The 23893-nt window shown below is 32.1% G+C and overlaps 1 protein-coding gene across 1 annotated transcript in view; it reads left to right on the top strand.

Annotated features, from left to right (window-relative positions):
- The window catches only part of LOC143240474 (intermembrane lipid transfer protein VPS13A-like), a 289867-nt gene that overhangs the window by 42580 nt on the left and 223394 nt on the right, over positions 1 to 23893 (top strand). Inside the window, 7 exon segments of the mRNA XM_076482942.1 lie at positions 7073 to 7267; positions 13256 to 13314; positions 14144 to 14302; positions 15676 to 15771; positions 17085 to 17142; positions 17557 to 17678; positions 18658 to 18839. Of these exon segments, the coding sequence (XP_076339057.1) occupies positions 7073 to 7267; positions 13256 to 13314; positions 14144 to 14302; positions 15676 to 15771; positions 17085 to 17142; positions 17557 to 17678; positions 18658 to 18839 (871 nt within the window).

The following is a 23893-nucleotide window of genomic DNA, read 5'->3' as shown; positions in this document are numbered from 1 at the left end:
GGACAGCAACTGCTGTTGTGGAGATGCAAGTGTAGAGGATGACATTTCAAAAGTCTTCTGCCTTTTGAAACATCATCCTTTACACTTGTGTCTACAACAGGCAGTTGCCATCTATTCCACAAAGTTTCATCATGAATACTCTTCCTAAACAATCTGTCAAAGAATATTGAGCTTATCTTGAGCCAGTCCTGAAATCCAATTTTGAATTTTTGCCTTGATGTTCAATTGGAGGCTGTATCTCATAGAAATAATAGCAATGCCATAGTCCACTGCTATGGCTTCAAGAGCTATTACCATAGGATGCTGCAATAATTCTGGTCAGTAGGCTAATGTGATAATGTCAGTACTAATGCAGGGCTGTGTTCACACCATAAATGGTACTAACAGCCTTTTGGTACTTGTAAAGAGTAGCTCATTCTTCCCGTAAAGCTTACCAATTTTTTGGAGTCAAATGTTTTTATTGTTTTTAGTACTGTTCTGTACTTTGTCATGTTTCAGGCATGTGTTCTAGTGCAAGGTTTAACATAGATATATCACCTCACTCCTCATATAAGACAATTGCCATTATGCATCTTGTATGGTACTTGTAAATGTGGTTGCAGCTTTAGTCAAATTAAGAGGTGGTGTGCTGGATTATAAGCTACTCCAGGAAGTAGTTAAGGTCCAAAAATGATGTTTAGTCCAAGTAGTGGCAGGATTTAAGGTTGTGTGGGCCCAGTACCTAATAATTTTTGTGCATCCTACTTTCTGAAATAATATTGTCAAAGGGACTCCTTAAAGACCATGGGCCCTGGTGCTTGGACCCCTTTCTAACCCGTACTTAGATATATCATTATGCATCTTGTATGGTACTTGTAAATGTGGTTGCAGCTTTAGTCAAATTAAGAGGTGGTGTGCTGGATTATAAGCTACTCCAGGAAGTAGGTAAGGTCCAAAAATGATGTTTAGTCCAAGTAGTGGCAGCATTTAAGGTTGTGTGGGCCCAGTACCTAATAATTTTTGTGCATCCTACTTTCTGAAATAATATTGTCAAAGGGACTCCTTAAAGACCATGGGCCCTGGTGCTTGATCCCCTTCTAACCCATACTTAGATATATCACTGATTCCAAGTCCTCCATAGAATGTGCTAGTAACAGCCATAAACCTTCAACCTCCGTGTAAGTGGTGTGTATTTGTGGTTGTAATATTGTAGACCAATTTAGATATTCTCATCCCACAGAATGTACTTGTTCATATATGGATTATGTGATGAACATTTTTGTTGGGAGAAATGATGTATTTAGCTCAAGTATAAAAGAACTGAGCTGTGTATAAAACGAGGTGCTGGGATACATACTCTAAAATACATTTTAAAAGGCTGCAGGTAATCATGTATGCTGTGGTAGTGGTGTTGCCAAGAACTGTAAGTTCTGTAGGTCATGTGGAGGGGGATCTCTCATTCAACACCTCTGTTCCAAAGGGAAAAGGGCTAAATGATTTTTTACTACAGTTATAGACGAATTTAAAAGGATCCAAATTTCAATTTGAAGTCTCATTCCTAGTATACATATATCCACTGAGATGTGAATATATCAGTGTGGCTATAGAAGACTTTGAACTTGATTTGATACTTCCTTCAAACATGGATTTATTTTGGCTCAAGAGGTACGGACCAAATTAATAAAAAATATTGAGTGTTCATATTTCATGTAGATCATGCTTTTTATACCTCTGCATAGAGGGTTGAAAACTCTTGAACATTGGTGATATCAAAGTTGCTCTCAAGATTCAGCTAAAAAGTAGATATCTGGTGCTGAATGACTGTATGAGAGATGAATGAACCACTGCTTTCATTAACAATTTCTCCTATGGGTTAAGTTCGTTTGTCAGTAGCAACTGCAAGATGTAGCCCACATCAAGAAGATTTAGAAGCATATTATCCTGAAAGACACTGCTTGTGATTTTATTTATTTTAATGTAGAGTATCAAACTTTAGTGTTGAGAAAATTATTCACATTGGATCCTGCCTGGTGCAAAGACTTTTGCTTCATTAACTATAGGAAGATACATTCATAATAGAGAAATTAGCAAGGACATAGGAGAGACCACCCTAAATTAATCAAAGGCAGTGTTTCTCCTGGATGATTGTCAAAAGAGCTGGCTGTTGGCTGTAGTTTGCCCTTCCAGATGACTGAACCTTGAGGACCTAGAAAAAGGGTGTATCTGTAAGTAGCTAATTGACTATCCTTATGAACTCACTGAAAGAGTTTTTGGTGAGAAGCATTTGGTAGGTATCATTGTGAAAGAAAAGAATGGCTAGAAACCTACTTTGGTCAACAGTACTTATTGACATACATCAAGCTTGTGTGGAGTATGGACACTGATCTCTGGAATTGTGGTATACTATGTTCAGGATATTAGTCAACTGATGAGTCACCTGATCTAATTGGCTGTCAGTAGTGAACTTGAGGATTACTTCAATAAATTTGGTTAGGTGAAAGACTGGGTACTCATCAAAATTATCAACCAATTTATCCTAGTCTGGTTTAGAGAGTAGTTTACACATTTTTTTATTACAGTAATGATGAAATTAATTTTACTGATGAAGTTCAAAATGGCTGAGGCCACCATAAGCTTTAAGTACAGTGATGTATGGTTACCTAAAAACTATGAACAGAGCTGTGCTATTTTTCAGCAAGTTCATACAAGAGGTAAAGGCCAATAACAAGTGCATATAATCTTTAGGCTTGTGATGAATGATGATACATTTAATTACTACGTGCCCTGTTTTGAGGCTTTGCTTTGAGAAGGCTCTTTAACCCTATTGATACATGTAGCTAGGAGTCGGAGGGCATGTCATCACATATGTAGATTTACACTCAAAATTTTATTGAACAACTAATTTATGAATGTGTGTCAATTAATTTGGCATCAAATTGTTGATTTTAATTCAAATTTTAATATTGTAGATTAATTAATTTCTTAATTTGAAGGTGTGAAGCTAAATATTGATTTCTTGTGTGCCACACTTTTTGTTCACCTTCTGGGTTTGATCATATTACATTTTATAATGCCGACAGTACACCATCTATAGTTTCAAACAAATTATAAACTGAAATTACTGATACTGATAAGCTAGAATATAAAATAAGAACTTGTTTGAAGAGATATCATAACATCAAATCCACCAAAATGGCTCCACCAAATTTCATTATTTGAGAAAACTTGTTTATCTATTCCTGCATTTTTATACCTGTAAGTTTATAATGAATTGAGAGTTCTACATTTTCTCTAGGTAATTCTGTTAATGTTTTGAAGTTATTTACAAGAGAAAAGCTCTTTATAATGTTGGAAAGTTTAAAGTATTAAGATCAATGCTCTTTCTTAAACAGAAATTAGATTTTTTTTACACCCACATACAGCATACTTAGGAAGCCTGCTAAATTACATTACATTTTTGTGGTATTTATGTAGTTATGTATAATATTTTGGTATTCAAAAATGCTTATACATAATCTACAAAAATGATTTTTTGTGCATCAAAAACCTCCTTGAAGATCATGACAGAAAGAAAAGATCAGGAAGTTACCACCATTTACTTACCATATCTACAACATTTCAGTGAAGAACTCAAATGCATAGCCAAAAATTTCAACATAGAAGTCTGGTGGAAATTTTACAATACCTTAAGGTCCATTCTGGTAAAAAACAAACAGCAAGTATGACTGATGAATGCAAAAAAGAATTTCAAAACATCATAAATGGTGGAGATCATTGCTTTCTGAATATTTTTTATTTACTTTTCCATGTTTTAAGAAAAGTAACTGAAGTTTAAATATTTATTTGTAAATAGTAATATTAATAATTACACACACACATATGCACATAATGTATGGTAACAGATGTCATTGTGCCTTACAAAATATTCAAAACTATGCATTTGTTGGTTATCATGTAAGCATAGTAAATAGGAACAGAATACTCATAAGAACTTTCACAACTATATTACTAACAAATCCCAACCACTTAAGCTAATTGATCAGATACCATTTTATACAGGATCGTATAAATATTTTTTCACTTTTATATACTACTTTAGACAGTTCTTGTTGCACTAATGTAATGTGCAAACAAACCAATAAATTCTACCTCACTGTATTTTAAGAGCCTGGATTGGAATAAACTCTGCAGGAAACATCTGCTTATTGACCAACATTAAAATACCTAACATGCTTATTGGATTGGCCCAGACTTCCTGTAAAGCCATAGGATAAGCATTGTAAAATACCTTAGATAATTCTCATTGTAATCATTATACTGCCAACGAGTTGATAAATCCTACCCCATTGTGTTGTCAAAGCAGGGAATGTTCTTGGAATTGTGCTGCAAAAGCTCATTTTATATTGACATTGTCAAAGTACAGTGACACCTAAACAGGAACAATGATTCATTGCTTTATATTTGGCAGGTTTCTACTTCAACTGCTAACAGTAGAATAAACAAAAAAAAGTATACAAAGATAAGATGAAGCTCTTATGAAATTTGATTTGGAACTTTGTTGTCTGTACAGAAAAGGACAGTACTGTTGATTTTGTTCTTGTAGTTTCTGAGCCATGTGCTAGCAATAAAATAACTACAGAAAATGTGTGTGAAAAGTAGAGAAATGTAAACTCTGGCTATAAGTACTATAAAATTTTATGATCAATACTTACACTACATTTTATTTTGCTTCTTTAAACTTTATTTTTGTTATACTTTGATTACTTATCTACAGCCTGGAGAATAAAGTATAATGTTAGAGTAAAGAAAATGTAAAATTTTAGTGGAAATAAAAAATGTTTGATATTTAATTGTGGGTTGTTTTTTATCTTTCATTTGTTTTTTACTGTTACTTTATTATAAAAGTAACTAAAATGTAAAAAAATAGACACTTGTTAGGAAAAATAATGAAAACAAAAGTAATAAAATTCCTTATGGGGTGTACATTCCAACAGTTTGCTCATTATGCTATTCAATATGGTAATGTGAGCTGTACATGCATCATCTGACTTTCAACTTTTTTCAGGGTATTTTTAGTGACACATGGTTCAGAGGACAATAAAACAAAAATTATTAAATATAAATAGTTGTATACTGTTATGAAATTTAAATTACTCAGAATAAACACGTGGTTTCTAGCCACAATTTAGTTATTCTATTAAAAAAAACACTTTGGATTAATTTCCTGATTTTTATGATAGTTCAGTCAAATTGACCAAAACTAAGTCGAGTTAATGTTGATAAAATAAGATTAAGTAAAAGGTTTTATTTAAAAAAAAAAAAAAAGATTACCTGCAAGGATGTAGAGATTACACAATTGAAACTTAACAATTTTAAGATAAAGAAAAGTAAAGTATTTTTAATCATAAAATCAAAATTCTTTTGCAGCCATGCTTTTTATGATGTACAAAGTATGGTGCCAGCTGATACAAATAGCATTGCCCAGATGATTGAACTGGGTTGGTTTGAGGAGCAGTGGCATTTTGAAGGTTTGCTTATGCAGACAGTCCTGAAGACTTTGTTTTTATGGGAAAGAAGCTGCCAGATTTCTTCTACAAAGATCAACCATCATTCATTGGTATGAGCCATACCATGAGTCATACCAGATAAGAGTGGATTACTGTGGGAAGTCATCACTGACTATAGTGCCAATGATTCAGCCATGCTTCTCATGATGCACAAAGTATTGTGACAATTCATACATGTTGCATTGTCCAAGTGACTGAATTGGGTTCGATTTGAGGAACAGTATCATTTAGATGGTTTATTTATGGCATTAAGGGAATGATTTCAGGTAGAGTGCAAAACAGGCTTTTTGCCCTTCACAAGAAGTTTCCAAAAATGCTTGTGCTGCTCTTCTACCATTTTGAGGATATTCATAATCAGGACATTCTGGTTCAAACTTCTGGTATGAACAGTAAGATTACTGATACTTAATGACAGTGGTGATATATTGGTTAAGACTACTCTCTAATTATACATAGTTGCCAGGGAATGAAAAATTATCACCACATATGTGTTTAGATCACTATTGCCTACTTTCAGTGGTCAAAAATAGCTTTTGCATAGAAAAGAGTGGATTATCTTGAGCAGTTGATATAAGGAGAACCACCAGAGGAGAATTTCTGAGACAAAGCCCAAGCCACTGAATCAAAATGAGCTCTACAGAGTCTTTAGAAAAAGTTTTGGATAAATGTAATAGGAATACATACATTATCCTTAAGGCTGATAATATGCAGCCTGTCATAATTGAAATACACTTGTCATACAGCCCAGGATTCTCAGCAGTGAATGATGAACTGGCTGGGTGGCAGTTCTGGCCATAATAAAAGGAATATGATGCTAGCTTTTCTGAAATTTTTCTATAAACATTGTGCTATTGCAGTAAGTGCCAGGGCAATGGTTTTGATAATGTATATGAATGGGAAGTGTTATTGGATGACAACTGGGTGTGTGCAAGTACCATCTGGAATTCTTCATGGAGAAAAGGTTATCTATACTTGAGGCAAAATAAAGAACTCTTGCTCACAGCCGTTAAAATAGATTTATCCAGCTGAAAAATGTCTATGAACCTTACAGAATCATTGTTCTGGCAGTGTAATGTTTTTTTTGCTTACCCTTGGGTATATAAGTAGTGAACCAAGATATCTAAGAGTGACTATGTTTTGGTCAGTCCTACAATCTTAAGTGGCAAAAAGGGCTTTTGTGTTACTGATCACATCTTGATATTCTTCCAATCATCTTGATAAATAACTGTTGGTCTTCCACTGTTAAAATGTTTTGATGTTTCAGTGTAGTTTTATTGGTTTATTATCAGTGACTAGTGTATTGTGTTGTATATGGTGTTGCTGCAGCTTCCTTAGCACTAAAATCTGCAGTATGTTTCAACAAGTAACTTATTGGTTTTCTGCCACAATAACTTTTATCTTGGTTATCTGTACTAAAGAACTGTATGAATCAAAAACTAGCCAATTTCTGTGCTCTACAAGAGAATTATACTCATTTCCAATAATGTATGTACTCTTTTTTTTTTCTTTTTTTTTTGTATATATAGGAAAAATTTCAATAGACATTCCATGGACAGGCCTCTATTCAGAACCTGTATTGATTCATGTAGAAGATATATTAGTTCTTGCTGGACCTTTAACAAACAAAGACAATGACTCGGAGAAGCAGAGACTACTCATGCAAGCATGGAAGCAGAAACATTTGGATGATCTCCAAGATCCTGCACTTGATGCTAATTTGGGTTAGTTTAGGTTCATTGTGACTTTTGGTAGCATGTATTTCTATTGAATTTTGATAGTGCAAGCTAACTTTAATCAGTGTGAATTCATGGTAACTAGTTTAAAATTGTCAGTAGATATAAAAATTATCCACAGTTGTCATGTTTATTTTCTAGCTATTCACTATTCACTGGTAAAAGAGTAGCCAAAGAGTTAGCGGTGGGTGGTGATGACTAGCTGCCTTCCCTCTAGTCTTACACTGCAAAATTAAGAAAGGCTAGCACATGTAGCTCTTGAGTTGCTTTGCACAAAATTCAAAAACAAACATACTTTTCTCGGTTCATCTTCAGTTCATAAAACCATAATTTGGAAATTTTTTTTTATGTACATGGTATTTATATCTGTTTTAGATAAAGTAATAAAGAATTCAAGCTGTTAATCCTGATTTAGATATTTGCCTTCACCATTTTAACTTTAATTTGACAAGTAGAAGTATTTAAATTACCTGCCTTCACAGATAAATAACTTGTCAAAATACAAAACAAATCTGCAAATGTACAGTTTTTGTTCATGTTGGTTCATTGTATCAAATTTACTTTAAGTGAAAATAGTGAATTTTTAAAATTGGTGGTATCAAAACCTGAAATTCATTTTACTATATTCTTTAGTTTGAGCTTCGAAATCTTACAAAATCATTAGCATATCATCTAAAGTTCAGATTATATTCTGAGTATATTATATTTGGCTAAGTATCATAAGAACTATAAAATTATTATTATTATTGCTGAGTAAGCTAAACAATGCCTGCACAACTTTTATAAGCTGAACATGAGAGTAAATGTGGATGAAAAAGTAATGTTTGGGATAATTTCATTGAAATATAAGGGGAAGAGATGCTTTATGAAAAGGTAATTGAGTGTTACTTGTAGGTTTATCTTAGGAGTAAAAAAACATTTAAAGCTGTATATCTTACCAAAATCTGAACAAAGAAACAAAATCGACTAAAAAAAACAACAAAGGAAAAACAAGCTGTAAGTTCACATCATGAATAAGAATTGAATAAGGCTGTGATAAAAATCACTGATTGATGAGCTACCATTCTCTGTGTTTTAGTATGCTGGTGTGAAAAACCTTTTACAAGCTACAACCCCAGGTCATAAAAGGCAAAATCCTAAAACACATTAAAGAAAAAACTATCTAAAATTAAGATAAATTACTTTAAAGCTACTACTGGAAAGTAGAACAGTGGTTTCATTATTTGGAATTGTTTTTTCTTACTAGAAGAACACAATATCTACATTTTGTTTTAGCCTGTTATTTATATTTTGACTTAATTGCAAATATTACTTTGTATTAAGCTACATGCAGTTTCAGAGAGCTCATACAGCAGTCCTATAAAAGATTTTTTAAAAGATACAAGAGTTGAATTAGGACTTCAAATTAATTGCTTTCTATGGTAAATGAAAGTGGATTGAACAATGTGACAACTTTATAGCATTTGGAGCTTTCATATCTTCCATACTTTGATCATTGACTGAATGTAAGAAGTAGCACATGGTGCTAGAAGCTAGTGAATGAATAAACAGCTGTTTGTTTCCTTTTTTTTAGTGGTAAAATGCGAGGAGTGAAAAAGAAAATTTACAGCTGGATAACCTTGATATTTGTGTAGCTTAATATATAGCAGATAATTTGTTGGATAACCTTATTATTTCAGAATCATAATGATAGTGAAAGGAAAAACCTAGCGAGAAAATATTAGTTGTGGAAGAGCAAAGGTGAAGATGTAGAACTACATTCTCATTTTGAGCCTGGAACTGAAGTTGATATATGAAGTATCTGGTGTAATTTGGAAATATAGAAAATTTATGAGACAGTTTAAGCATTATATATTGATAGTGTATAGTATGTAAGTAGTATAGTTTTTGCTCTCCTGCAGTGTATATTTTTTATCTGAAAAATTCTTGTGTTTTTACTAAATTCAGAACATGCTGAATGAAGTTGAGATGATGTGCAAAATTGCAGCCTCATATGTCACTTTTTGTAACTTGATGTAACTTGATTAGTCAAGGAAGTTATCTGATGTTTCATGAGATAGTTGCATCAAATTTTTATTGACTGTTTGTTTTGGAGATACCTTGTGGCTGAAATGGAGAGAGTTTAATTTGGCAGCTGCAAAGAAAATGTAAATTGTTAAGGTGGTTTAAAAATTTGAGTAAAAGTTAAGCTCTAATTATATTAGAGTTAAATAGGAGTAAGTAGTCTTCCAAATAAGTATCCAAAAGATGAGTAATTTTGAAGTTTCAAAAATTGGAATAAATTTTGGTTGATGGAAAAGGAAGAAAATAGAAATTGGCAAAAACTGCAAAAGGAAGAAAAAGGAGAATAAAGAAACTAGGAAAAAAGAAAATGTGTACTAACTTTTAGTTCATGTCACTAAAGTCATACTGCTATGGCTTTGCTGTCAAACAATCAGATGCAGTGAAATATCATGGAAGAACTAAGAGTTTTGAATGATGGTACAGAAAAATCAAAAGTTTCAGAAGAATGTATATCATTGGGCTCATCATGTGTTGAATGACTTACACTTATTAACTAAGTGAAAATGAAGCCCAATTACCTCATACAGGTCACCAGCATTACAGGTTTTTTTGCTGGTTTTGATTCAAAAGCATGTGATTTTGATTGCCACATACATGACATCTGTGTTTTCTGAATGACTCCAATTTCTAGTGGTTCATCTGCTTCTGCAATTTATCATTAAGAAGTAGTCCAATATAATAACTCCAAACATCCTTCTATTTATCTCAGCTTTTTACTTCTTTTCTGAAATATAATATGAAACTTGGATAAAAAAACAACAGCTTATTCAATATTCAACCAGCTTCAGGATACTTGTTCATTTATTTTAAAGATTAGTGCTAAATCTGTTCTGTAAACCTCTCCATCAAAACATACACAGTGCATAGGTCTGTCAACTTTAACTTACACATTGAGGAATTATTTGATAAAAAACATTTTATATCCTCTGTTTGGTGACTAGCCACAATTATGATAGCTAAGAAATGTTTACAAAAAACAACATTCCCTTCATTACATGCATAACTGCAGCAAAACATGTTTTTCTTTCTTACAACTAAAATATGAATATCAAGCTATTAATATTAAATTTTTTGTTGATTTAACTAAGAATTTTAACTATGAAATAATATATGAAAGTATACACTGCTGGCCAAAATCTTAAGGCCAATGAGCATAAAGAAAAAATATGCATTTTGCATTGTCAGACTCAACCACTTATTTGAGTAGAGCTTGGAAAGATGAAAATAAGAAAAGGGAAAATAAAAATAAAAAAACATTTTTGCATTTAATAGGGAAAATGTGAACACTATGAAATTAGCCTAAATACTAGCTGGTCAAAAGTTTAAGACCATACTGAAACGAAACAGTATTCAGTAAACACGTAACTAAAGTTAGTAATTTGTGTTCAAGCATTAGCGTTGTCAACATCTCCTATTGACATCTCCTGTGTTACACTGGGTAAAAACATGACAAAGGCTAAAAAGTTGACAGAGTTTGAACGTGGTAGAATTGTCAAGCTGCAAAAGCAAGGTCTCTCTCAACATGCCATTGCTGGAGAGATTGGGCATAGTAAAACTGCTGTTGCAAATTTCTTAAAACACCCTGAGGGATACGGAACAAGAATTTGAAGTGGTCGGCCCAAGAAAATTTCGCCAGCATTGAGCAGGAGGATTCGACGGGTTGTTGGGCAAGACATCAGCTGATCGTTGAACAAGATTAAGGCCCTTACGGATGCAGAATGCAGCTCAAGAACAATAAGACAGCTTCTATGAGAGAAAGGCTTTAAAAACCGTAAACGTCTTCAAAGGCCATGCCTCCTTCCACACCATGAAACAGCTCAGTTAAACTTTGCTGAGAAGCACCAAACATGGAATGTAAAAAAGTGGACAAAGGTTTTGTTCTCTGATGAGAAAAAAAATTTAACCTGGATGGTCCAGATGGTTTCTGACATTACTGGCACGATAAGGATATTCCATCAGAGACATTTTTTACACAACACAGTGGAGGATGTTCCATCATGATCTAGGGTGCTTTCTCCTTCCATGGAACAATAGAGCTTCAGGTTATAAAGGAGCATCAAACAGCAGCTGGCTACATTGGCATGTTGGAGAGAGCATCCTTATTGATTGAAGGCCTTCTCTTGTATGGAAATGACTGGATCTTTCAGCAAGACAATGATGCAATCCACAATGCCTGCAGGACAAAGGACTTTTTTCATGGTGAATAGCGTGATTCTTTTGGACCATCCAACGTGTTCGCCTGAAGTGAACCCCATTGAAAATGTTTGGGGGTGGATGGCAAAGGAAGTCTATTGAAATGGACGTCAATTCCAAACAGTACATGATCTTCGTGAAGCCATTTTCACCACTTGAAATAACATTCCAGCCAGCCTTCTGCAAACACTTATATCAACCATGCCAAAGCGAATGTTTGTAGTTATTCTCAATGGAGGTCGTGCAACTCACTACTGAGACCTCTTGTTGGGCATTTCTTACCCTGTTTCGGACTTCTTTTCGGTATAGTCTTAAACTTTAGAGCAGCTAGTATTTAGGCTAATTTCATAGTGTTCACATTTTCCATATTAAATGCTAAAAAAGTTTTTTGATTTTATTTTCATCTTTCAAAGCTCTACTCAAATAAGTGGTTGAATCTAACAATGCAAAATGCATATTTATTCTTTATGTTCATTAGTCTTAAGATTTTGGCCAGCAGTGTATGTGTCTACATATTTATACAAGTTGATTTTCTTTTAGATATCATTCCAAAATTTGTAATTTTTAAAGTAATTTTTCTTGTGTCATATTTAAATAAAAGTTGAGCTGAATTATGGGTATTTTTTTCTTCTTCATTTTAAAAGGAACAGCAAATAATTTGTTCTTGTCTTGGAATTGTATAGCACTTTCTTAACTGCCCAGTAGCTTAATTTTAAGAGTGTTGTTACGTTGTTGCAAAGAAGCAAGATGTAGTCTTTCTGAGAAGGAATAGACTGGTAATTAAGAAAAACTTACAATTAATTCAGAAAAGTGCAATTAGCCAACATATTTCTACATTTGTTTAAGGTTACTTATGGCATAGTAACTCTGTAAAAATCTGTCAAAAATATTAACTTTTTGCTGAAAGTTCAATAAACAATATAAATTTCCCACTTTTTTGTAATTTCATTGCATGATGTTTATAATGTTATTTGTGGTTTGCTTATAGATATTGAGAACTGGTACCAGACTGATTCTTAAAAGTAATATGAGTTATTTATTTATTTATTTTTATTTTGTATAATAATGGAAAGCAGTGTTCTGTAGTAAATACTATAGAACAGGTTTAGCTGTTAGGGAAGGTCCTGAAGTTCAAAATAATATTGAGTAGCAATCCATATTAGGTAATAGTAATAAAAAAAATAGCACAGTGGTTAGTGTTTTATCTTCGGATAGTCTACAATGGATGCCATTTCATGTTAGGATAATTCAACATTAGAAACATTTAAATAGTGGCAGATGGTGCTTTATATAGTACTGTATAACATTTCTTTATGATGGCAGAGATACTCTGTATTGGGAAAGGCTTAAAATAATAGATATTATTGTTGATGAATTTGTTATGTTAAAAGTATTGGTTGATGTTTGTAGTTAAAACAAATTAGTGATATGTATGTGGTGTGATATAAGTTTTTCCTTTAACCCTACATTTTGGTATTATTTATGCTATTATAAGCTCACTATTAAAGTAATTTTCAAGGTATTCTTTTTGTAACATTTAAATTTATTTTGTAGTGTTTCCCTGAGAAAGCTAAATGGTGAAAGTTCTTTTGCTGAAGCAAAAAGTTCCAAACTGTTTGACCTCTCATTGTCCTTTCATATAGTGTTAGAAATGTGAACTTAAATTTGATTTGTTTGTCTCATTCATAATCAAATTTGGAAAATCTAAATATTTAATAGGTAATGAACCAAGGGGTTTCTTTGAAAACTTGGCTGCCACCATTATTAATAATGTCCAGGTAAGAATAAAGTGTTGATAAAATGTTTATTTTGTTTCCATAAACTTAATACTTGGTAAATATAATATTTCAGTGGTGTTATAGTAACATAATTTGAGAGTTGTTAAATCAACATCTTTAAATCTATTTTTTACCTTTAAAATAGCTAGTATCTGTAAATATAACCTGATCCATTGATATCTTGATAAGTTTATGTACTTTATTTAAAGACTGTATGTCCCTTTTATAACTTTTATAGGTGAAATTTGAAATAATGACACTATAACTAACTTGGTAAATGTAATACAAAGAAATCTGTCTTAGACTTGGCTGTTGTTTTTATAGTTTGATAAAATGTCACTATTAGGTTTGATAACATTTTTACTTGTTCACAATAATTTAATAGAAAATATGCTGCAAGTGGTATACATACACATAGATTTTTGATTCTATTTCTTAACCCTTTAACTCGGACACTGCCAGTGTTTGGCAGAAAATTGCGATTTAACCATTGTGTGCTGACAGTCTGATAGCGTGTCTCTTTGGCTGAAAACTAATTCAAACTATGTTATTTAAAAGTTGAAGCTATATAAAGTATGGTGGTAATTATTAGGAAATCTTGAAGTTAATTCTGGTAGAACATGCAATATATTATGAGTTTAAAAATTAAAACATTTATTTACAAAAAAAAACATTCCCTTCATTACATACAGAACTACAACAAAAAACAACAAAATGAATATCGAGCTCTTAATATTAAAATTTCTGTTGATTTCACTAAGAAGTATAACTGAAATAATATATGAGCATACATATATCTACATATTTACACAAGTTGATTTTCTTTTAGGTATCAGTCCAAAACATTCATATTCGTTATGAAGATTCATTTAGTAATCCTAATGGAGCAATTTCTTGTGGAGTTGTCTTGCAAAGCCTAACTGCCATAACAACAAATAATCGATGGAAGCCAACTCAGCTAAACTCCTCAGCAACCAACTTGTTCAAGGTACTTTAGAACTGATTTTTTAACAGAAAAATCTTTATGTGTTGTTCAGGCAGAAGTATTCTACTACAAAAGAATTATTTGTTATGAAAGGAATAATACTGAAATAATTACTTAATTTCTGTAGTTTATATCGAACTACTAAAATGCAAACCATAACTGACAGTGCAAAGCTTCATTTGGTTTAAATAGTAAATTCTAATTGAATCTTTATTGTGCATTTTTACAATATGCATTTGACATATTAAGTAATAGAGCTTATTGGTGAAAGCATTGTATTGTATTGTATCTAAGTTACATTTTGAAATAATAAAGTTAAGATACAAAATATGATATGCAGCTGTGTTTCTTTCAATTTGTTTATAAAGAGTAAGTATGTTCTCCACTATTTGTGTGTAGGGTTCTTCTGGTTTTTTCCAGTGTACGTATGATAGCTAATGTTAGTGGTAAACGACACTGGAGACAATATATCCATCTTTAGACTGCAAACACGTTATTCTAAGATATTTAGCCTTATTGCATTGCAGAGTAGGGTGCTGAGATTTTGAAAATTGAGTTTTGAGAGTTGTCTATAACTTTAATCAGCTGTTGAGATAACTTGATTATATGCTTTGTGTTTTTGCAAATAGTTTTATCAATTAGAGATATCATGAAGATAATATTTTTTGTTTTACTTATGAAAAATTGTCTTTCACTTTGGATTTACAGTGGTTTTTCATCTTACCTTTTGTTCTAATCTTTGATTGAAATGGAACTTTTTGTTTACTATAGGTATTAGTTTATTAGTTCAACAATAAAGATCTTTCTCTCATAAGCTTTATTACTTTTGTGTCAAATACACACACTGTAAATTCCATTATAATTTATTATTTAAACATATTAAAGCTTTACACTGTTACTTAGGTTCTTCAGGAGCTTTCTATTAAAAGAAACTGTAAATCAAAATGTTAAGTATCCAATTAGAGTTAAGTAAAACATTTGGTGTTTCTGGTTGTTTAATGCTAGTACTGAAATAATGTCTAATTGGTATGTATTAATTTGAAGAAATCCTCATCAGTCAAAAGTAAAACTTGAAGTGAGCTTAGTTATAATCTTTCTGTGATTTTATAAAGCTTTATGTACTCAATTTTACTTAATTTATTTTGGTTATAATGAATCTTGTATTGGAAAGAATATTTTAAGTCCACATGGTTTTGTTTTTTTTTTAAATATTTCTACAGTGTAGGTACTTTGTTTTTCTTTAGACATTAGTCTCACACAAGTAAATGTTTATTCCACAAAACTTGTTTATGTCATTTCTTATGATGTATTTTTTATGATGAAACTACTCTTCTGGCTAAAAATTAGTAATGTATGATTTAACAATTCATTTACAGCTATTGAAGCTTGAGTCCTTCTCCATTTATATGAATACAAACTGTGATCCTCAAAACTGGGCCAGAAATCTCCTCAGTAATAATAACAATTGGAAGGTAAGAGCTACTCTCATTGATTTAAGTTTTGTTAGTGGTGATTGGAGGATAGAAATTATAAAAATTATGACCTGAATTCCAGATTAAAATACAAGTTATTGGATATTTTGGATTACTGATCTCATATTTGCAATTTACACATTGCAGAGAAAAAATACAGTGCAACAACACAATATGTTCACATGACTCAACAATGCTTTCAGGAAAGATGGATATTACAGAGAAAGAATGACATTAAAATGTACAATATATTTAGATGTAAACTGTAAGTAATAGAGTTTAAAGTGCATTTAAAGACAACTCAGTTTAAATAAATAAAATAAATTATTTTTGTATGAGTACCAATAGACGTTGGAAAGTCATAAGGTTGTTTAAATTATTGAAAAAGAAGTTAATCTTGTAAAATTGTCTTTTTAGTCTAAAAATATGTATATTACAAAGTAAACTAAGGTTGAATAATCTTGCTACATTTTTTAAAAATTATTCAGACTTAGCTTTATTCATAGAAGAGTTTTCTTTTTAACTAAAAAGTGCTTGTGTTTTGTTTTTGGAACATCTCACCCACTGAGGATGATGAATCATAAAATGTAAATTAATAGGTTTTGTGTTTGTGTAAGGATTTTTATGTAAACTAGTAATTATTTTAAGTAGTTATAGTAAGGTTGCAGCAAATGGATATTGGTTTAGTAGCCTATATTATCACTTGAGTCTAATTATTAAATAGTAACTACTCTCTTATTTTTGATATATGCTTTATATGTATTTATATTTAAGTATGTTTCTTTCCCTGCTGCATCTACTTTTACAGTACTGAATAATGTGAATGTTTTGTGATGAGTGATTCATTTTTTAAACATTGTTTGAATTGTAGATATGACAAGATATTTGTACTCTGGAGGAAAAGAACAGTCCAAATGTGTAGTAAAGCTTTATCATTTACTGTATATTTAGACTGTTGCTTTTCATTTTTTCTAAAAAAGTTGCTTATGTTTGAGATGGCAGAGTCTTGACAGTTGTATCTACAGGCATTGTACATTCAATATAAGAAGTGAATAAGACTTCACTTTCAGAAAAGTGCTGAGAGATAATCTCATCTTTGTTTCCATGACAAAACTGCAAAATGTTTTGGAATTGGTGAGTAGTGGATTCTTCTTATAGGAAAGAAATGATTAGTTTCTGAGACTTGAAGATTAAACTTCCATAACTGTATTAAACAATGTGAATTAGTGTTTTTACATTTGTATGTTGCATTTTGTTTTCTATGATACTTTATGATTCAAGTGGTAATTGATTGAAACATTGTTCTTGCTTAGAATGCCTTAAAGAAAGGACTTGCTACATTTAGTATTCAGCAAGAAGAATTTGAATTCAGTAAGTTATTTAATTTCTTGTGGCAACAATTTTTTTTCTAGTTAAGTTGTTAAACAGTCTTTAAAACTGTAGCTGTGTTATCTCAAGTTTGGTCATTTGTGGTTAATGTTCAGTGTCATTGACAAAAATGAATCTGCATGTAAAACTAATTTTGGCCTGTGTTGTCTTTTATCTCTTAAAAACTTTAAGACATACACACTGCAGTTCCATTACTTTTAAAAGTGATACGGTTTTAGAGAGAAATGCATATGTATAAATAAATTTCTTTAACATATAAAATTGATACTGTAGATACTACTGATACAAAGGAATGTATTGAATAATTATTTGTTGTTCAGCATTTCTTAAATACTTTAATTATGATACTTGTAATGAAAAATATTTTAGTAATTTGCTGAACTAAATTAATTGCAGTTATTAAACCCATTTCTGCCAAAGTGAAAATGATATTCAACAAATCAAGTGAAGCAAAAATTCCAAAATTGTTAGTCGACTTTGTTCTGCAAGATGCTGCTTCTCAGTTGTCTCGTAACCAAGTAAGTTTTATCTCATGTAAAATAATTGTTTATTACAATTTGTGACATGCAGTGTATGTTACTACTACTATGAAAGTTTATTAATCTTTTTTTTTTTTAAATAGATACACCATTACTGTTGAATGTATTTCTTTAAGTGTTTATGGTTTATCAGCATCCCCTACTTCTTAACAACAGTCTTGCAGTAATGTTTCCATGAAGTCAAGCTTTTTGGTAAAATAGCTATATCAATATTATTATACTTGTCTTTTAGGGTTTTCTATAAATTGGTTGGCCAACTTTATATCTTTAACTTCTAAATGTATACTGAAGAAGATTATGCTCCATTGGAATGTTCTTGGGGTATCTGATATGTGTAACTGAATGGAATTGCATTTTTCAATCCCTGTCAGTATGATTAACTTTTATAAGTGTGGAACAGATGCTTTTTATCATGTCGTTGTAGCTGTAGAACTATTTTGACATTTGTGGAAGAATACTGATAATTTACACATATTTCCTCAGTCTTAAATAATCCTCTGTAATTCATTTTCAGTGTTACAGAGAAAGTTGTGTTGTGGATTACTTGTTTTAAATCAGTTTTAAGTTACCATGTAAAATGAAAATCATGGATTACTGAGTTTAACTCTGTGTTACCATGTAATTTGGACTTCACAAATTATTGGGCTTAAGTTTGTTCTGTGTTGTCCAGTAAGTTAGGAATTGTGGATTCCTAATTATTTTTCATCTTTATGTTACTGCTCAGATGGAGATTATAGATTACGAGTCTTAGCTGTATTTTATAATGTTAGTTTGACTTGATGAGTTACTATTTTTAGTTCATATGACATTCCAACGTTTTTTTGTGTATCATGTTGGTTGTTAGCAGTAGTAGTCATGTGTATTGATAAATGGATTTTCTCAAAGACAGAAAATTGCAAAAAATATTTTCTCACCAACTATTATCAGAATTCTTAAATTTGGTGATACATTGTTCCAGTACTTAGGAATTTTAACCCTGGCTGAATCGTTTCAAATGATGCTCATCAATCAGCAGTACTTGAAATATCACCCACGAGTTCATTTAGAGGGTCATGCTGAACAGTGGTGGAAGTATGCATACAAAGCAATTCTCCAGACATCCATAAGACCTTATTCATGGAAACATATACAGGAACACAGGTACTTGATATAAGCTTTATTTTACTTACGTTATTTTAGGAAAATATCATACATAGAGCTCAAATTTATACAAGTTTTTAAGACAATAACTCACCTTTTTACACAATTTAACTATCTTCTTCATGCCTGAGAAATTTGCATTCCACAAGCCTCGAGGCAACTCTCTGATTTTACATGAATTGCTCTGGTGCATAATGTAATCAAACCCATTCACTAATAGGAGGACAGCTCAATTTATATTGGTAATAATTCCTCTTATGCACTCACACTCATGGCCATTCCATTGCTAACTGTTTAACTGTTGGAGTTGAAGCAGTTATTGTTTAATATGTTGCAGATTACCATGTGCTTACTGGGCCTCCTACTTCTTTCTCATAAGCTGAGATTCCTTCTCCTCATTTGAGAATGATTTATTGGACTAAAACTTTAACCTGATTTGTTTGGGTACCTTACCATTCTAGAAATCGACCTTAACCTTTCAATCTTTTTCTGGATTTCATTTTCAGTTTTGTTTGTTTTCTCACCTTTTGCCTGTATTATTTATTATTTTTTTTACTCCATGATCCATGATGTTTACCTTGTCTTTTTATCCATGCTCATTATTAGGATTTATGCTGTTTCCTTTTTCTTTCACATTCAGATTTTTTAATCTCCCCTACATTCCTGACAACTTCTGGGTCAGCATGTGAATTTTAATCCTTTCGTTTTCTTGATTTCCTGACATTTATATGTATTTTGTCATTTTGAAGATTGGGTGACTTACCTTTTTTTCGTTTTCTGATTCCTGTTTTAATGTTTTTGTCTTTTTCACTTTCACCTACTATATTCTCACTCTCTCTCCTAACTCTGTCTTTTATCTGAAACACTTCTTGCTTCAGGTGGGTTTCCATAGATATTCATTCCCATTTATTTGCTTGCTTGGTGTGTTCCACTTTTTCTGCTCCATCTTTCCTTTGTTCCATTGCTGTTGGGTCTTATTGAATTACGTTATGTTTCTGTTCACTGTAGTCCTACCTTTTTTTATGTACTTGTTATCCAGCTCCCTTTCTTCACTTGGACAGAATATCTTCATTCTTGTTCTTTTTGCCATGATTATCTGGACTTATGTTAAACAACTTTTGCTTTTATTATTTTACAGGGTTTTTTTCTTTTCTCAACTCTTTCAACACAGGGGTGGTTTATATGACTGACTATGTGACCTCTTTGTAGATATAATACTTCTAACTTTCATTGTATTGCATATCTTCAAAAAAATTGGCAGTATTTCACTTAATATTATAAGTCTATAACATAGAGAAAATCATATTTTTTAGTGAAGCATTTCTAATAAGTATGAATATTTGTTTTGAATAGTCCATGTGCAAAATAATTTTCATGTAAAAGTTAAAAATAAATCCTTCCTGATTTCAAAAAATCTCAAACTTTTTGTGTAACTCCTAAAAACCTCTTAAATATATTTCAAATGTTTTTTGTCAGTTAAACTTTAATTTATATGCTATTTTCTCTAACCTAACTGAAAACAGGACTAGTCAATTGGACTGATCTTGTTTCCATCAAAGGAAAAAAAAATCAAATTAAATCTGAATTACATTTTTTCTTTCTATAATGACTTCATATTGTAATATGAAACCACATTTGTTTTTCCTAATTAGCTCTATGTTGGTAATTGTATAGATCTGTTTACAATTAACTTTTATTGTTTCATTGTCCTTTTAATTGTGGTTAACTACTGTTCACATGTTTGTAAGTTGTAAATCACACTGGGAACATGCAGCTCATGTGTTGCTGTTGAATTACATTACTCACAAGCTACTGTAACTTGTACAAGCAACTTGTGTGTACCTCATGTAACATTTTTATTATCATTATTTATTTAATTTAATCTAATTTTAACTAACCTAAAAATATCCTTATTTTTACATTTTAGTTGCTTTTATAATTATACATAAAGAATGAACATGATAAAAAAAGGAATAAAATACTAATTGAATCTTTTTTTTCACTCTTAATTGCTGAATAGTTTTAACCCTAATTTTTATACTATTCACACTATTGCAATTAATAATTTTTATTTAATTCAGTAATGCCCCAAACAATATAGACTAATAACATGCAAAAAGTAAACAAATTTCTGTACCTCTCAAAAAATTCTGGGCTTTCTGTCTCTGTGACAAATACATCGAAGCTAATTATTATCTTTCTCATAGGAATGCTATTCATTCTGTGAGTGAAATTGACATTTAAGCATTTAGGACAACATTATACAACATGTCATTTGATAGATGAAAACCTCGAGTTTATAATGGTTACAGGTAGTATATAATTAAATGTAAGTGTGAACTATTAATGAATTATGGAAAAGAGAATGTAACAGGTGGGTGTGGGAGGATGGTTCTTATTTTTTATTTGATTATTCTATAACCAAACAGAGTTGAATGCTATAATAAATATCGTTTGTCTGAGCAATAACGATTTTATAGAGAGTAGAATTATTTTCATTTAATTTCATACTTTTTCAAGCGGTAGTGGATAAATTACAGATGATGACATGCTTAGAGAAAATGTGATGTGTCACACTAGTCTCCTGCTAGTACAGCGGTAAGTCTATGGATTTACAATGCTAAAATCAGGGGTTCGATTCCCCTCAGTGGACTCAACAAATAGTCCAATTTGGCTTTGCTATATGAAAAAACACACGTGTCACACTAGGGGAACTTAGGATTTTTTAAAATGCTACCTTGTGGAATTAAAATCTTAAAACTTGTATATTCTTAAAATATGGACTCTAAGCCAAAATTTTACTTTATTCTAATTAGTATAACATAAACAAAAAGTAGTTTGATAAAATTTTGAATGTAAGACACTAAAACTTTGTGTCATGTACAGTAAAAAAAAATACCCAGGTGGATGGGGTTAACCTTGTCTTTTACTTGTGTTCATTATCTAGATCAATCTACTCCTAACCTTCCCATTCCAAATTCCATGCCTTCCTTTCTTCTTGTCCTACCTTTATTAGAAGTCTGGTTTATTGCTCTTCTTGCTCAAAGTGATTTTTACACACACATGATCCTGTGGGTACCCATTTCTTCTGTTGCTGTTGGTCTCATATTCTGATAACAGTTATTTTTCATTTCTCCACTTTAGTTTCTTCTCTTTTTTTTTTCTTTTGCCTCCAACCCCATCTATAGTCATTTTCACTCGATCTCCAGTTGGCCATGGCTGATTTCTCTCTATTTCTCCTCCATCTTTTTTTGCATCTTCCCATTCCTTGCTCTTACCTTTGACTTAACGTTGGCTCTATTTGTATTCATTTTCATCATGAGGGTCCTTGCTTTCCATATTAATGACTTGGGGTTGGCTTTTTTTTCTTATACTATTTACTTCTATTGACCCATTTTCAGTGGTTTTTTTGCTCTCCCACTTTTTCTTACAGGTAACTTGGTTGTAAGTGAAGTTATTCTGGGGTCTGAGTCCTTTCTTATACCCACTAAATACCTGGAACTTCTAGATGTTTTCTTCATCTATTGTCTCCACTAAGTTCAGTCTTGTTATCTTCACTTGAAAACAGTTGCATATCTAATAATCAAGTTTTACACTTCTAATTCTCTTCCTGCATGAGAGGTTCTTTTGCTTTTGGGGACACAAGCTTCCTTGACACTTCTCATTCCCTTAAAGCATACATTCATGTGTCTCCTATTGTGGGTCTTGCCGACCAAAAGATTTCCTTCTTTGGGCCCATTACCTCATACATGAACTTCTCTTCTCCTCAACTTTTTTTCTTCATATTGAGTCTTATTGTTGACACAGCATTGGTCTGCTTGATATTTGGACTCTCTCTTCTCCCTAATCATCCCTTTCACCTTTTCACATCCATTTTTCATTGGGGGATATCTTACCTTCATCCTTACATGTGGCATTTGCTTGATCTTTCTCATGTTAGGACAGACTTTATGATTTTGTGGAAGTATTCTTGTCTCATTCCTGTTGTTCTTCCACTGTCTGTCTCTCATGACCAAAGTAAGAATTTTGTCATTGGCCCGTCCTCCATTCCTTCCTTGCTGGCTATTATACTACAAAAACCATCTTTGCCTTTTTTTATGTGATAGTTTGTCCATGTTTTGTTGGAAACCTCATCCAGGCATTTTGCCTTTCCCAGTACCACATGGTTTTTCTTCCCTAGTCTTCACTACTCTGTTCTACTCATTTATTCTTCTCCTTGCACTCTGTCCAACTGTATGACTGATACCTTAGTGGTTGTGTTGTTGTTTTTTTAATATTACCTCGTGCATGCCTTTTTTTAGCCATTTACTTACTTTTTATACCATATTTCTCTCCTGATTTGTTTTTCTTCATTTTCCTCTACAGTTGTCATTATTCAGGTACCTAGTACCTATACTATGGATGCTTCTAACACCCTGTTCCTCTGTACTTGTATACTCCTCTATCTGGGCTGATTTTTTTCCTCTGTCTTGAATTGGCTCATGCTTGCTGGCTTTTGAAAACAGGGTTTTGCAATTACCCATTACACTGTTTCCAGTAAAACCCCTACAGGCTGGGAGTCTGGTGGTGATTTGAGCACTTTTCTGGGTCTCCCCATCACATTCTCCCCACTTTGTTGAGTGGATCATGAGAGACTGTTAACACTCACAGTTTGATAGCTGCTGGTGTGATGGACCATTGAGAATCCTTACTGCTGGGCTTTGCACAATACAATGAGAAGTGGATTGGTAGTAGCACTGCCAGTGCTGTATCATGTCAACCCTGTAAACCATGTGTCATACCACTTGTGTCCACTTGCTATAGTTTTAGCATGTTCAGTTTAAACTAGTTGAGCACACAATGTACAGTAAACACACTCCAAAGCTATTGTGCTCACTTGCTGCATCCAGAGTCTGTTCAGTAGAGATAAGGTGAGTACATACTATATGAAACAAAACTTCATATCTAAAGTGCTCTCCTCATATTCAGCTGGAATCTGTTCTATAGAGTCTGTTTAGTAGAGTTGAGGTGAGCACATACTGTATGAAACCACACTACATAAGTAACATGTTCAT

This window comes from Tachypleus tridentatus, chromosome 13, assembly GCF_004210375.1.
Source record: "Tachypleus tridentatus isolate NWPU-2018 chromosome 13, ASM421037v1, whole genome shotgun sequence".
NCBI lineage: Eukaryota > Metazoa > Arthropoda > Merostomata > Xiphosura > Limulidae > Tachypleus > Tachypleus tridentatus.
Note: the sequence above shows the minus strand (reverse complement) of the source record. Positions and strands in the feature narration are given on the sequence as shown.